At 37.5% G+C, this 15,925-nt stretch overlaps 3 protein-coding genes across 4 annotated transcripts; 1 reads left to right on the top strand and 2 right to left on the bottom strand.

Annotated features, from left to right (window-relative positions):
* Nucleotides 1-216: 216 nt before the first annotated feature.
* On the bottom strand, nt 217-6,993 carry LOC140768204 (polyadenylation and cleavage factor homolog 4). 2 transcript variants are annotated; one of them, XM_073108384.1, is made up of 7 exons: nt 6,410-6,993; nt 5,806-5,907; nt 5,208-5,465; nt 4,108-4,227; nt 3,377-3,940; nt 1,188-3,036; nt 217-448 (listed from the first exon to the last, which is right to left on the bottom strand). In XM_073108384.1, exons 1-6 carry the CDS (start codon nt 6,770-6,772, stop codon nt 1,195-1,197), a joined length of 3,249 nt encoding a protein of 1,082 aa, XP_072964485.1. In that variant the 5' UTR covers nt 6,773-6,993; the 3' UTR covers nt 217-448; nt 1,188-1,194. The 2 variants fall into 2 exon arrangements, with proteins under 2 accessions (XP_072964485.1, XP_072964484.1); XM_073108383.1 differs by having other exon boundaries at nt 4,108-4,233; nt 6,410-6,992.
* A 2,923-nt stretch (nt 6,994-9,916) lies between these two features.
* Nucleotides 9,917-11,288, top strand: LOC140769002 (uncharacterized). The gene has a single exon (XM_073109507.1). It carries the CDS (start codon nt 10,198-10,200, stop codon nt 11,029-11,031), a length of 834 nt encoding a protein of 277 aa, XP_072965608.1. The 5' UTR covers nt 9,917-10,197; the 3' UTR covers nt 11,032-11,288.
* Nucleotides 11,289-13,302: 2,014 nt separating this feature from the next.
* On the bottom strand, nt 13,303-14,963 carry LOC140768941 (trihelix transcription factor PTL-like). The gene is made up of 2 exons (XM_073109425.1): nt 14,357-14,963; nt 13,303-14,181 (listed from the first exon to the last, which is right to left on the bottom strand). Exons 1-2 carry the CDS (start codon nt 14,722-14,724, stop codon nt 13,542-13,544), a joined length of 1,008 nt encoding a protein of 335 aa, XP_072965526.1. The 5' UTR covers nt 14,725-14,963; the 3' UTR covers nt 13,303-13,541.
* Nucleotides 14,964-15,925: the final 962 nt, after the last annotated feature.

Here is a 15,925-nt window from a genome sequence, read left to right as displayed (position 1 = left end):
GAGATGAGGAACATAGAAGCACAGATAACTCATATGTGGTTATGGCGCACTTACCGTTCAGAGGTGGTTTACCAATCACGATCTCTTAGAAAACAAAATTATCCCACCCTTTATCTGTTAACATCTGATGCTGGATAAGAAAAAATTCAGTTCACTCCATGGAAGTAAATTAGAACATTAGCATGCCACGTTGAAGAATATTTTGACAAAGGAAGGGGCAAAAGGCAATCAAAATGCTTATCTATTTCTTGCAAAATTATATGGAAATGCAGAGAACATATGGTAGCCAAAAGACGTACTAATTTTCATGAACAGTAACAATAGCCCCTGTTAACTCAAACATGTATAAGTAGACCAAACCTCAGGCACATTTGCTTCCATTCCTTGGAACTACCATCATAAGAAGTTCCAAGGGTTTCTCTTTAAAATATCAACTATTTGTCCAGCACTGCAAGAATAAAAAGAAAATAAAAGGGTACAATCAACACAGCAGTCCAAACAATTGCCAATCTGAAAATAATGAACAGGCTAGTCACAAGCATTTGTTCTCCTGTCTCGTTTAAAATCAGTGCTCTATGACTGCAATGCCAAACTCAAATGACCATGAAATCATAAATAACAGATAACGAAGCCCACATTTTATTTAAATGTATAAGAGTAATTATTTGGAAGAAAAGATTGGGGAAAGTGGGGAGTTCGCATGAAATTAAGATTAACAACCAGTATTTACAACCTCATTGAAAACAATCAGCACATGTCAGTTACTACAGTGGCTCTACCAAGTAAAACATGACAACATCGGATCATCTCCAAGTACAATGAGTAATAGATGGTCCTGGTTCAATGTAATTAGGCAGAAATTTTGCAAACCAATCAAAGTTCTTGGAAATGAAAACTGGCGCAATGAGGAAAATAAACAACAACCAGTAGCAAGAATCATATCTCAACAACCTCAGAATCAAGAGCCAGATAAGCAGCACAACAGATTATGCAAATCCATTTTACCCTCGAGAAACATAATCAGGAAAAGATCTAAGCAATGAAAGTACTTCATGCATGAAATCTAACAGAACCAATTAATTAATCAATTAATGGATAAAGAGGTGAAAATAGCAAACCTAAAAATAAAGACAAGAAAAACAAAATTGCGAGATCAGAAGTAGGCCAATCAATATAGAAGGCAGTACCAAATTTTTATGCTCCCACTTCCATGCCATTGGACGAGCTTCTAGACATACACTTGGCATGAACAATGGGAACATGTCCTTCAGTCTCATCCGTGCTCTCCATGCCACCTTGACTACTTGGTATACTTAAATACATTGAACCCTCATACATCCATTCATCCCTTTCTTCAGAATAAAAATCTTTAAATGGTTCGCCGCATAATGCACATATAATCTGGCTTTCATCGGCAGGAACCATTGGTTCACATTTCTCATCAACTGGGTCTAGCTCTGGTAGAGAAGCAGTTGAGTCCAATCCCCCCTCTTGCAATCCTACAGATCTAGCAATCCAGTTGCTCTTGTTTGCATACCATCTTCGAGATACACAATTAGAACCAGCCATCTGGGACTTCTTAGAGGCATGATAATCCAAGTGACTATGAAGCTGCTCTTGGAGAATAAATCTTAGGCCGCATATATCACACTGTTGTTTTAAATTATCAAACAGGTAATTTATTACCAGGGGATGATATTCTCGCATTATTTTTGACTCGAACTCAATTCCAATGAGACTTTTTGATTCTTTTGCAGCCGGTCCCAACAAAGCAGAACCCACTGGAGCAACTGACTCAGGAGGAGAAGAGTCTTTTATTGAAATTGGCTGGATTACCACCGCAGATGAAGTTGAAATCACAGGGTTTGAGGTGCTATTTGGTAAGTCACAGCTCTTACCTGGAACTTTAGGCATTTCTTTTGCGGTCTGGGATATTAATCCCTTTGCAACTAAAGAACCAAGCAGAGTTGAAAGTGGATTTGCCACTGGTTCAGTTATGTTGGTACTCTGAGAGGTGGTATCTACCAAGGATTTTGGTGGTGGAGGCCCTGGTGGTAGGGGAGGAAGCACAGCATCTATCAAGGGGCACACAGGAGATGGTATATTACTATGCACTCCGGGAATCGAGGTTGATGTGGAAATGTCTAAAACAGACGAGGTCAAAGCATGGACAGGAGGAGGCCCACTAGGCAGTGGAGGTTGAATATTCTGGTTCTGGAGACTACTTGCTGAATTCAGTCCACCCTTCACAAGAGCAGCCAGTAAGTTACTTGTGCTCAGTTTCTGTGAGGGTTCAACAGCAGAATTATTTACATCACACGTTTCCGGTACTTCTATCCGATGAGTTCCAGAGTCCACAGGTAGAAGAGCTTTTCCAGTCTGAATTGAAGGTTTCAACTGTGCCTGAGTTTGCTGCACCGAAATATGTTGCTTAGGCTGCACATAGATTGCCGAAGAAGTGGAATCATATGGATTTTGCAGATGATGAGAAGGCTGTGATAATGTTATCTGTGCATTGAGATTGCGTGAATGGTGCACATTATTTTTGGTTGAGATAGGAAAAGAATCTTGAGTGAGTTGTGTCTGTGCTCCTTGATTCAACTTTAGCTGAAGCTGCTCAGAATTTTGACCCATTTGAGGTACAGAATTTGATCTAAGATGAATACGCTCAGAAAATTTCGGTGATTCCTGAAGTGAAGGAGCAGAAGAGGGCGGTGAATGAAGAGATGGAGATACAGGTTGCAAATATTTTTTCCTTTGTTGACCAAAAGTTTCAGTTGGTCTTTCAGTCAACATGTTTAATTTTGACAGCAGAGTATCTGAAGGAGGCATAGATAATGGTAAAGATGAACTGGAAACCCTGGAAGTTATATGATCCAAACCAGTTGCTCCGGATGGCCTTGCACTCAGGCCCCACAAGGAAGAGGTACTAAGTTCTGAGATATCTCCTCCTTCAGACGGCAATTCTGCAGAACCTTCCTTACCTATTCTGGAGTTGTATTCATGCTTAGCATGTGGAAAAGGCTGTTCCAGGTCCTGTATGGAAATAGTATATATCAGCCAGCAGGTTTTAGCAGTCAACAGTACAACACTGAAATGAGGTAGTGAAGTTCTTGTGTGAAGTCCATTTTCTACCAGACCCAACAAGAAGACAAGTAAATATTCCCTTCTCATTCAATCCTTCGTAATTTGCAACATTTACAGCCATTCATCAGATAAACACTCCTACCAGATAGAACAAATTTGAACAGCCTAGCCACAATAACAAGATACGCGTACAAAAGGGAGAACAGATATTTTCCTTTTACATTAAGATACGAGATGAGCATGCAAAACCAAATCTAACTACTCTATTATATAAGGAGAAAATGAATACCTTAAATAGTGGAACTTTTCCATCCCGATCTATCATTTTGCCAAATTGAGGGAAGATTTCGATTTTGTTCAAGTGGGTTTCTGGATGCTCAGCATCCAGACGATTCCACTTGCCCCTTTGTAACCTTGAAAATTCATCTGCATCTTTACCATTCCATTCACCCTTTCTTTTACTATTAATACCTCCATAATCTGTCGCACCAGAATTTATATCATCCCACATATACTCTTCTTCTTCAGAATTCTTCCAGTTCTTCGATGATGGTCTGCTTCTATCTGAACTGTTGAGGTGAATTGAAGATTGTTGACTATCAAACTCCATAGATCCTGATGCTTGGAAATCCTTATTTGGATCAAAACCATTCCTTCTGCCAGCTGTTGTTTCAGAAGCAGCAATACCTGCACCAAAGTGTAGTCTTGGGTCTCGCTCTCTCAGTCTCTCACCTATCCTTCCAACTCCAAGGTTTGACTGCCGTGAGATCTCAGAGGAAAATTCAAGATCTCTGACGTCTCTCAATTCTTTCTTTTCATGTATTGAATTATTTAATAAGTCCCTCGGAGGACGCTGCATTTGCATACCAAACTTGAACTTAGATTAACAGGAAAAAGAACCTTCTGTGTTTAACTGAAACATTTCTAAGAGTAAAGGCCATAATGATAATGTAACTGAAGCATATCTTTTTTTCTGGCAAAATATAAGGTAAGAACCGAATCAAGGAGCTAGATGCATACGGGCCTACTGTTAGGCAAATCAGTCCAGCGTGCTGTAGTTCCTATAGTAGTTGTTCTGTCAGACCTTCCTGTACTGTCACCAGAAGTCACCATGCTACCAATGTCATCAACGGTTACTTCCTGTCCCTTCAAAAATAAAAGAAACAAATGATCAGAAAGCAAAATTATATTTAAATTGAACTAGTTAACATTCTGTTTTTCATCTTAAAGTTAAAAGCCTAATGTTAAAGGACTGTTTTCATGTATCAGCACAAAAAAAAATTTATTACAACCCCAAGTAAATATTTTATCCTACTAATATCAATTTGACCAAATAATGCCATTCTAAACACTGGTGAACCAAACGTGATTATTGCCTCAACTTCTGTATATTTTTAACACAAAAAACAAGCACTTACATGATGCCAAAAGGCCTTGCACGAATCGTAGCTCAAACGTGTTGTAGGGAAAAATGTGGATCATCATTCGACTGAATATTTCCATCATCAATTGTGCAGATCCACAAATCAATGGCCTGTCCTATAATAATTTTGCTTTCTAAGTCCACTTGAGGTGCACCAAATATAGCAAAAGAGTGCTATACCACAACTCAGTTTCTCTTTGTCCCGAAACCATCTAGCAATCAGCTTTTTCGTTCCACTACTTGGACCTTATCCAAACACTTTCCTTTACCTTTTCTCTTAAATTCCTCAATCTGATTAATTCTGGCAACAAATAAGATCAATAATAGAATGCCTACCTCATTCAACATGATGTTTTAATTCCTAAACACCATAAAGCTACTGAAAGCCTCAATTTACCAGTTCTCAAGCACTCAAATTGGTGTATCTAAAAGGACAGATGTAACTCTTCTAGCAACTATCTTTGTAATTTCTTGTCCAAAAACAATCCAACTAATCAGGCAATCAGGTACTTCTTTCCAAAGAATATAATAGCATTGACTAGCAGCAACACTTCTCGCTAGCTAAAGAATGTTGTGAATTGCACAGTCAACTAGAATACAACATAAATAAATCAAAAGATGCAAAAACATCAATCTTTATACATCCTAAGCACTGTAGGAAACAAATGGCAACTTCTATAGTAGGCGTTTTGCTTACCCTAGTAGACTGCTGAAGGCGCTGTCTTGCTTCTAAGTATTTCGGATTCACGTGAATACTATGGGGTGCACGTTGTGACTGAGAATCTGGCCGGGATGTTGCAGCACCAGATGAACCATTTGTGATGGGTTGAAAACCGAGATCTTTTTCAATCGCCTTAAGTGTAGCAGGAGGGAAGACTCCTCCCCATGTTCCAAAAAGATGTCTCATGCTAGGATGTACAGAAGGATCAACTTGTTTATAGGCCTTGCAGAAAACCTGAAATATGCAAGCATCCATGGAGAATCAATGGAGTGTCGAAATGGCCTTGCATGCACACAAGGCAACAAAAGAAAATTTCGAAAAACCCCTAAGCTAAAAAGTGTAAAAGATGTCACTATGGTTTCTTCTATATCTTTTAATTTGATCGTCAAGATAAATACTTCCTCTTTAGTTGAAGGAATGCTATTAGTATACAAGAACAACATGTTTTGCAAGTCAACAAAATATAAGCATATAAAGTGACAGATTGTGAAGAAAATGGCCGGACAGAAGTATTATAACAGGCGCAATGTCCTCGCTACTTTCTCTCAGAGAAAAGAAGTATTGAATAATCTACCTCTGGCAGTCTAGCAGCAAAATATCTGATATAATCTCTTCCAATATTCTTCACAATGCTATCAAGGAGATAAAGTGATGGCAGCTTTTGCTCAGAGGGAACCTGTGAATCAACATTATCATCAGATAAACAACATCAGAAGTACACAATAGAACAGGATTCAAAAAATGGTCCAATAATATTTTAATTCAATAAAGGTAGATGAACCATAATATTGTTTTAAGTCATCCAAAGAAAAGCTACTGTTTGCATCAGATAGTGAGAAAGAATAGATACTATGCCAGATAGAATAAGACGCTTTTACTTTGATTTTAGCTACAATGTCATGATGGAAAGATCAATACAACCTCCTCCAAGGATAACGAATCGACTTTTGGTCTAGGTGCAGGTACAAGTGTCCTATTGTTTAGGAGTACAAGATAAACAATGCGCAAATAAAACTTTTTGAGTTTTAGAAGTACAAGCTGCACAAAATTTCCGGACAAAGGCAGAAATTAACTTGTAAATCAATTCCCTAAGTTTTGTTTTTCAACCTTCCTTCGAAAAGATTAAATATTGGTGCTACTCCGAGATGCAATTCACAATAATTCAAGTATCAGCTCACCTCGAGAATATTGACGCAGATAGCAGTGGTGATTCCCTTGGCGGCGTGGAGATTTTCTCCGGCGATGATGGTGAGATTCGTTATAATGGGCTTCGAATTGAAGGTGAGCTCAGCAAGTGCCATCTTGTACTGCGCCACCAATTCTTGCTGTGATCCACCTCTCGCGGGGTCTTCCCTCTCGTCTCTCTCCCTCTCCTTCTCGCCGGGCCTCGGCTTCTGCGCCGGCGGTAAGAGGCGTGGATCCCGGCCGCCTCCTCCGCCGGTGGAATCGGCCGCCAACCTAGGTTTCTTGAGACCAGGTTCGCTGGAGCGGGACATGGCAGCGGCGGCGGCGGCGGATCTGCGCGAGCTCTCCATCTCCATCGTCCGCAAAGGATACCCTAATCCCTAGCAAGAGCATGCTAGGGCTCGGATCCGGAGAGCAGAAATTACGCAAACGAATAGTTCTTTCTTCTTGATGGAAGACAAACGTAATAATTGGAAGAATAGAAAACCCTAATTTGATCGTTTCGAAGGAGGGAGAGTCCGAGACACTGAGACAGAGGAGCGGGATCGAGAGATGAGAAAGAACTAAAGGGCAACATTTGTAATTCGTCGGATTAGTAGGGCTATATAAACGGCGGAGATGAGAAGTAGCAAAAGGTTCCGAAATTAACTGTTTGGATGAGGATTCCTCATTTTGAATAGAAAAAGAAAATAAAAGAAGAGATGAATAGTTTTGCAAATTAGTTCTACTTTATATTCACCTCTTCGCAGAAAGTTTATTTCAAATTATCCATTAGGTTATTGCCAGGACAAGCAACATTGTCTTTCTAATTTTATTTTGCTCTCAAAGCCTACGGTCACTCGTAGAATAAAAATATTATTATTATTTTAGAATAAATTTTTTTATTCTAGTATAGTAACTAAATAAATTTTGCTTATTCTGGTATATTTCTTCATCATTCCTTCATATCTTATTTTATACAACTTTTAAAAATAATTTAATAATAGCAATTCATAATTATTATATTACTTTTAGATTAAACATCACTTAATTACACGTCATGTTAGCTACGGTTGAGATTTCTTGTATACTTTTCTCCTCTCTCCTCTTTTAGTAAGTAGTTATGCACATAAATATATTATAATATATGTACTCAATTGCAATATCAATGACATAAGTTTACACGGTCATCTATTGTCACTCACTATCAATCACTATCATACACTACTGTTGCACTGCGATACACTAACTATATGTCTGCACCGTAACACACTATATGACTATATATCACACTGCGATATATTATATGGCTATTATTCTCTATGAAGAAACTACATACCAAACTCCCTTGTAACCGTTCATCCACTATGACCATGGGTACCTTATTTGCTCTCTTCAAGTTCGACCGAATTCACAACTACCTTAAGGCTTGATTGTTCAGGCCAAACGCTTGAAGACACCATCAAATTCAACTGTGATGGTACCTATGCAACTATTTTTGTAGGGCCAAGATGAATTTCCTTGCGCAGTCTAGTGCGAGCAAGCCTCTTCTTGTTGGTTTTGCTACGAATTCCATGGGCGATCTTATACTTGTAAAAGTCGAGACGAGTCTGTTTGCTTTTACTCAAGCTCATGCCGCCATCTCGATTCACTTGTATGGATTGGAATCCGACTCTCAACTCCTCATAAATATTATTAAACACAAGATTGCAACCCCTTGAAAATGCTACCATATTTGTCTTGACATCCAAATTTGTATTTTCTCATTCATATTTTCTTTCTCATACTGTGTCCTAGGGCTAACAACCTTGTCGTTGACTAGTAAGCTAAGTTAGAGCAATCAATCTCGAGAGTTTTGTCTTTATAAACTCGGTGTGGTCCTAAATACTTGATATATTTTTTTGTCGTTTCTCATGGCTTCATTGGGCTAAATTTAATTTGGCCCATTAAAACCTTAAATTTCTACGTAGGTCCTCTAATTAGATTCCCTAATAAAGATCAGGGCCAGCCCTTCTAGGAACTGGGGCCTCAAAATATTAGCTCAAGGTAGAAGGGGCCCAATTAAATCATTTTATTTCTGTTAATAAAATATATTCGGAGAGAGTTCAGAATGGTTTATCAATACAAAATAAAAGAATCTAATAATTATTAATTAAAAGTATAATAAGATATAATGATATAAAACAAAGTTCATAATAATATATGGGTACCTTACGAACCCTACTATTTTTTATCATATTCCATTATATATATACCCAACGTTTAATATTATGTAGTGATTTAGTAAGTAGTTCCATACTTCCATATGTTAAAAGGTGGTAGGGTGAAAAGGATCGATATAAACTATTATGTGGAATTGTTCCGAATTGTTAAATAATAATATGGTTGACATTATGCCTTATTTTTGATATATTGTTTGCATACTCTATTGGATGGGATAATTTAACCTTCTAATCTAATGCTATATTTTTGTGGCCAACCATATTTTATATGTGACAAATAACAGATGGTCAATGGTTAAATAAAAAAGATAATAATGAAGATGGTAGTCCTTGGCAATTATCCAAGCCGAGGGTAGCTAAAACTGGCTTTGGACCCCATGAATTGGTCTGACCCACAACATTAGTAATATCTACTATGGTGATTAACTTGCATGATATACGCACATCAAATAATGAAATTTTTTTATAATTAATATTATGTTTTTCGAGTGAATTGAAATTCAACACCTCCATTTATTTTTTAATCATCGTCAAATATTTCCATGAAGAATGCTTAATATGAGGTGTATACGTGGATTACATTATTATCGGATAAAGTAATTATACGTGGATTACATTCTCAATATATTACTTTAATTATACAGGGATTATGGATTAAACTTATGCCAAACACTCTCATAAATATATGAGTGTCGATATAATTGTGTTAGTATATTTACCTACGGATTTATAATATATTTTATAAAAAATAATTATATAATAAGTGAAATTGTATTAATGTATGAAGTCAAATATATAACTCCTAGTAATACTTATCGAATACATATTTGAGTGTCAAGATAATGTACTTAATCTCATACTAAGCACTCTTTATATAAATGATTAGAGAAAATATACTGATTTTTACTTTGGAAAAATAAAATAAAGTAACAATAAATGCAGAACAAACCTTTCTCTATCTCTGCGTGAAAATAAAGCAAAAGCAAATTGATTAGAAAACAATACAATTCATAGCATTTATGGCGGATTATGACATTTAACAATGAATTATACATATATATTTTTTGAAAGAGAAGGCAGCATAGACAACATACTTGACCTCATTTCAGGTATTCTTCACACAAATATTTAACTGCCAAAATGTAGTAAAGAAAATTACGTAAAATGTAATTTAGTAGCATATCTCCTGATATATTTACCTACAAATTAATAGTATTTATCAGAGAATTATATTAAATAGTGACCAATGTACCATTCTATATTTCTAAATATGACCGTAAGTTAAGCAGTCTTTAAATACGGCATTCTAAACACGACCATAAGTTAACCATCCTTTAATACTGCACATTAAGGAATCAAACAAAGTTTAACTCCTCCTCTTAGCTGACTTAATTATCCTTCCTTTTGCCAAACAAGGCGTTACCAATTAGCAAACACCACCACGTTAGTTAGTTCTACCAAGAGGCAAAGTCTACGTTTAGGAAGACGAAAAGACTAAACTTAATTAGACCTTCTCTTCTCCTTGCTCTTCTCCAAACCAAAATCTTCTTCTTCTCCTTCTTCTTCTTCTACAGCTAGACATGAGAGATTTCGTCTCTTGCTTCGGCGACAGCTCCGTCAACTTGTCGTCGGAGAGCCACGGCACCGCCACCTGCGTCTACAAGTCAACTCTCTCAACACGGAAGGAGATCCTCACCAAGATCACTTGGTCAAAGAACAACTCGGGCGTCTCTCTCTCCGTCTCCATCGAAGACAACGTCGAGTCCCGCCCCAAGGGTCAGCTGCTCACCAAGAAGAAGGGGAGCAGATCGTTCGTCACCGATAACTTAGTCATCAGCCTCTACTGGGACATCTCGATCGCCAAATACGGCGCGGGATCCGAACCGGTCGACGACTACTACTTCGTTGTCGTGGCCGACGCCGAGTTCAGCCTCTTGCTAGGCGACATGAGCAGGGACTTCGTCAAGAGGTTCGAGGGCACGATCCCGACCGCCGACTTCTGCATCCTTAGCCGCCAGGAGCAAGTCCATGGCACGACGGTTTACTCCACCAGGTCTCGATTCCGCGGCGACGGAAAGGATCACGAGATCTCGATCCGGTGCAAGGGAGACGAGGGGGATTCCAAGGACGCGGAGCTGGTGGTTTCGATCGACAAGAAGAAGGTGGTCCAAGTGAGGCGGCTGAGGTGGAACTTTAGAGGGAATCAGACGATCTTCGTGGATGGATCCGTGGTGGATTTGATGTGGGACATCCACGACTGGTGGTTTTGTGATCGATCTGGGTGTGCTCTGTTCATGTTCAAGACCCGGAGCTCGTCGGAGAGCAGGCACTTGTGGTTGGATGAGGAGTTGACTCGGAGTGGCCAGGATGCAGCTGGCTTCTTTCTTTTGATCGAGGCGTTCAAGAAGATTTGATCCTTTTTTTCTTTTCTTTTTCTTTCCTTTTTTCGTGGAGTAATATTGGTTGATCCGCCGAATTGTAGTAAAAAAATTTGGATGGAAAGTAGGTATATATAGATGATCAGGAAAATACCACTTAAAAGTGTTCTTCTTGTATTGTATACTTCTGACATTGCTGGACTTCTACTATTCATCTCTTTTAGCTATGTTCATGTTTTTAATATATTTGATAGCCTACTCAATAGTTAGACAAATGGGCTAACTTTTTCCGATATATGTAAATTAGTTAATTCAAGAAAGGCCTAGCTATGTTCTTATTTATGTGCATCATTATTGTTATATTTTTAATCTTTTCTTCTAAGTAGTTAGAAAACCCAATAGCTTAAGTAAATGTTAGAGGAAAATATAACGTTTCTATGTGCTTCCTTCCTTCATTTAATGGTTATCCACCATTTCCTTGAATAAAAAAAGAAGTTATCCACCTCTGTGTGTTTGACTGGCTCTCTGTTATTATGTTACACAATAAACGTTGACATAATTGGTTCACTAAATAATTGCCCCAAACATGCCAAGTTGATGTAGAACAGTAGCATTATTTAATGCAACGCCTTAGATAATTATTAGAAAATAAAAATAGTCTTATTTATTTATATGACTATCTAAAATTGATATTTGCATTTATACTCTTAAAATACATAATTTTCGCATGAATTTTAAGTAATTTAAATATAAAAAAATAACAATATTGTTATCCAAGTATCTCTCTTAGTTAAGAGTATTTTAATCATTTTATTAAATTATTAGAATTAATGTGAAAAATAATCGAAAGAGCATATGTTATGATTGGTATACGTGCTACTATTAATTTTAAATAAGTATATAAATAAATAATATATTTTTAAGTGTATACATGCAAAACAAAAAACTAAAAAAAGGGTACCGTTGACATTATCTTGTCTGCAGGGCACTAAATTGAAAAAGAACGCATGATACATTGAGATGGTTGAGAATTAGATCTTAAATAACTATATATAATAATTGCTTTAGTAGAAACAATCAAATGAAAGACATTAAATCTTTGGGTTTATTTGTTGTATTTGTGCTTGCAATTTACTCTCACAATGTTCGCCATACAGTCATATTGTTTAATTTACATCCTTTGTTACAAGAACGTGGTTATATTATGGATTGCTGCCCATTGTTTCAAACATTCTGTATGGATTAATTATATCAGTCTTACGTCTTATGTGCTAGGTGTCATGCACATAATATGTTAATAGGCTAGACCCCTTAAAAAACTATTTTTGTTTTCACGGCACATTGACTCTCGTAACCATAGAGTTAACATTTGAAATATCCTTATTGTTATTTATATTTTAAATGAGAGTATCGAATGATCTATATTAGATCCTCTTGCAACTATTTTACTTATATTTTTGAGAAAAGTTGATGGTTAAATGATCATCTCATATTTTTCAAAGACGTCGTGGTTCCGAGAGGTTTTTTCTTATAATTTAGAGTGTCACTATGTAAACAAAACATCTATTAAAAACATCACATATATTATTATTATTATTATTATTATTTATACCTTATCATATGAATATTTATCTATATTTTGCCTAAAATTCCTCAAAAACATCCAAGATTAATTTCATCTTATTTTAAAAATAAAAATTTTAAATACCTAAAATATTCGTCATTTGACGTTAATAATCCTCCATTTGATTTTATCTCTAACCTAAAAAATTATTTAAAGATATTACGGCCATTTTGCATCTATATTTATCTTACCTTATCTATATGGTAACTTAATAGTTAACAAAACTAACAACATAGTGTTTTTGAGTTAATTTAAAGGCAATATATGAGTTGAACCATAGATATTTATGTGATAGAATGTAAATCATATAAAAAGAAAATGCAAGATGTTTTTAATAGATTTTTTTTTAAAAAAAATGGAGAGGATGCATGTGAAAATGAACAACGGTAGTTCAATGGGTTTTTATGTTTTATCTTGTTTTTTCTTCTCTAAACCTAATAAGAAAAAAGAGAGAGATGAAGGAAATAATTTTCTGAGAAGCCCATGAAAAGCTTAAGTATCAAAGTAACAGGCCAATACTCAATACGTATGTTACGTATATGTGTATTATAAGCATTTAACGGACTCCTAATTTCTTTAAAATGTATATCATATGTATATATCCTTCCACACTGCACTAGAATATGTAATATAGAGTAAAGATTAAATGAGCTTGACGAGGTCTAGATTTGGGACCTATTAAAAAAGACTTACTCTAATATTAATACTACGTTAGATAATCAATTAATCACAAGTTTAACTCTAACGATTAAGTATATCTTACCCTTAACAGGCCTCCTCTGGGGGGTTAATTTTCGAATAATGGTGAGCGTCTACATCTCCTCACTGTCTGGATGTATACTGTCTCATCTCAACATGGAAATTTTCAGTATTAAAATATATACGTCACCTCCCATTTCATGGAAATTTTTGATGCTAAAACTCATCCTCTGTTAGGGGATTCGATACTAGTCTTATGCCCACTGCTGATCCTTTCTAATGTTTCCAATATTGCAGTATCCCTGGCTTCCACCCAAGCCCGTTCACTAGCCCATTGCCTTTGCTCGACCTCAAATCGCTCAGTTTCTTGCCTTCTCCAAGCTTCCTCCTTGGATACCCTCTCCTGCTCCATTTGCTCCAAACTTGTCAGCATCTTGCCTAACCAAGCCTCTTGCACTTCCAAGAACCTCTTAATCTGGACGTCAATTAGTTCCTTTATCTTTAACTTCCAGCTCTTCCTGCTCCTCTTCCTGTCTCCTTCCTCCTCGTATTCAGTGGAGGTGTCGGACTCTGTCGAGTTGGACAAGCTGATGCTTTCTTTGATTATTGGAGGCTGGGAGGCTTCTTGGGTTGCTTGTGGACTGGAAGTTTTGGTGGTATTAGAACTTGGCTTTGTGTCTACTGTGAGGGTATTGGTATTGCTACCGTAGAGAGCATCCAATTGCTTGAAGAATCTATAGTGCTTGCCGTCGTGTCTCCCTGCCTTGCCTTCCTTTGTCTTCTTGTAGTACTTGTACAAGTTGTCAAGCTTCTCTCTGCACTTTTTCCCACTCCTTTGATATCCATGCTCTTCTGCCATGATCCTGTTTTTTTAGTTAAGGGAAAAAAAAGAGGTTATCTCTACTGTACTAATCTCCAGATAGAACTGGCAATTTAGTGCACTTGTTAGTAGAGATTTGAATAAAACCATATTAACTCACCGCATCTTAGAACCCAAAAGGAAAAAAAAATGCTAGACTTGAGAGTAGAAATACATACCTAGAGACTTCATCCCAAAGAGGAGCCTTTTGAGCAGCCTCCCTAAACTTGGAGTCTAACCTGGATCTAACCTCCAAAAGGGTCAATGTCTCTTGCCTTGGCCATCTTCCCTGACAATTACCACTGTACCCTCCACCACCACCATCTCCATAGAGATCACCAAGAGGACGAGTAGGAGGAGGAGGAGGAGGAGGTAAGGGAGGCAAAGATGAAGATAACTCCACGTCAGCAGCAACAGCGTCTTGGCTGGTGTTGGGCAGAACTAGCACTCCGTAGTGGTCGGAGGCGTCAAAGATCGATGCGTACTGCTGCTTTCCGGCCATGAGATGTTGCAGCTCGGGTAAGGTGTAGTGTTCTCCGATCTCCATAGTTGAAGACCATGTGAGAGTAAAGCGAGAGAGGGGTGAAAGATATTGAGATGAAGACGAGACTAGAGACGAAGGGAGGAGAGAGAGAGAGAGAGAGAGAGAGACAGAGAGGGAGAGAGCGAGAGACTCGGATCGTGTCGTTCACGAAAGAGTCGTTGTCCCTCTCTCTCTCTCTTTGTGGGTCTCGGTGGGCGTGGAAGGATGGGACGCGGGCGTTGAGATGGGAACATTACGTGAAGCATGATCCAATCGAAAGTCGGCACGTACGCAGAGGGTGGTGACGAGGGATGGAAATCCGAGGTAATGGGCAGTACGAATGATGACGCATCTACAGCGTCTCTCTCCTGGGCCTCCATCTGCGAGTTTTTTTTTTACTATTTTAGGCCTGCTTAACTGTAATCAACTAATTAAGTTCTAAAATTATTTACGAGATTAAGAGAATTCTAGTTCACGTGCATACTATGTCTAATTAGCGATTTTATTTAATATAAATTATTTTTCACATAAGTGATCTACCTAGCGATTTTTGTTAAATAAACTCGCTATCCTCACAATCGAATTTTTTTTTTAATGATTTTATTTCATCTAAATAGACTAGAAGAAGTCTAATCTCGTCCATCTGCCATGTATATATATCTCTATTTTTTTTAATACGATACGTTGGCACTATTGTGTTAGAGATGAAATCCAAATATTATTATTTATATACGCTGACATCATCTGAATTCTGAAGTGTTATATATAAAAATAAATAAATTTAACCCTGTACTGCAAATTCAAGACTATGCATGACGCTAATAATTCTAAGAAAAAAAACAAAATTCCCTATTCGGTAACATTTGGACTTATGTCATCGGGTCTTCCGGGTTATCAGACAGAGACGATGGCTTCGAATCTCCCGTCGACATTAGAGATAATATCTCAGTGGTTTTTTTTACACGGAAAGCACTGCATGCCTACATGTGCATAATAAATCCCTTCGTCTAGTCATTCTATTGGGATAATTCCCATCTTTCTCAGGAAAAAAATTAATAAAAAAAATCCCTTTGTCTAGTCGACTACTCCATGAGTGACCTTAGCAACAGTTAGGCTAATTGTCTAGAGAGGTAGTAGGGATCAGAGTGCCTCATCCACAGCCACAGGACGGCCGGATTTGGTGCTGCCTGCCTTTTTAGCTTTTAAGCTTTCACTTGCTTCTCTT

The sequence above is a fragment of the Typha angustifolia genome, chromosome 10 (assembly GCF_048772165.1).
Source record: "Typha angustifolia cultivar Huaian chromosome 10, ASM4877216v1, whole genome shotgun sequence".
Classification (NCBI taxonomy): domain Eukaryota; kingdom Viridiplantae; phylum Streptophyta; class Magnoliopsida; order Poales; family Typhaceae; genus Typha; species Typha angustifolia.
The sequence above is the reverse complement of the archived record's forward strand: the minus strand, read 5'-3'. Positions and strand labels throughout refer to the sequence as shown.

Coding starts and splice junctions, on each gene's coding strand:
- LOC140768204 (XM_073108383.1), bottom strand. CDS start 6,772: ATGGAGATGGAGAGCTCGCGCAGATCCGCCGCCGCCGCCGCTGCCATG. Junction 5,466..5,805: donor TTGCTGCTAGACTGCCAGAG/GTAGATTATTCA, acceptor TGCATATTTCAG/GTTTTCTGCAAGGCCTATAA. Junction 3,941..4,107: donor ATTTGCCTAACAGTAGGCCC/GTATGCATCTAG, acceptor ATGCAAATGCAG/CGTCCTCCGAGGGACTTATT.
- LOC140769002 (XM_073109507.1), top strand. CDS start 10,198: ATGAGAGATTTCGTCTCTTGCTTCGGCGACAGCTCCGTCAACTTGTCG.
- LOC140768941 (XM_073109425.1), bottom strand. CDS start 14,724: ATGGAGATCGGAGAACACTACACCTTACCCGAGCTGCAACATCTCATG. Junction 14,182..14,356: donor CTTTGGGATGAAGTCTCTAG/GTATGTATTTCT, acceptor CTAAAAAAACAG/GATCATGGCAGAAGAGCATG.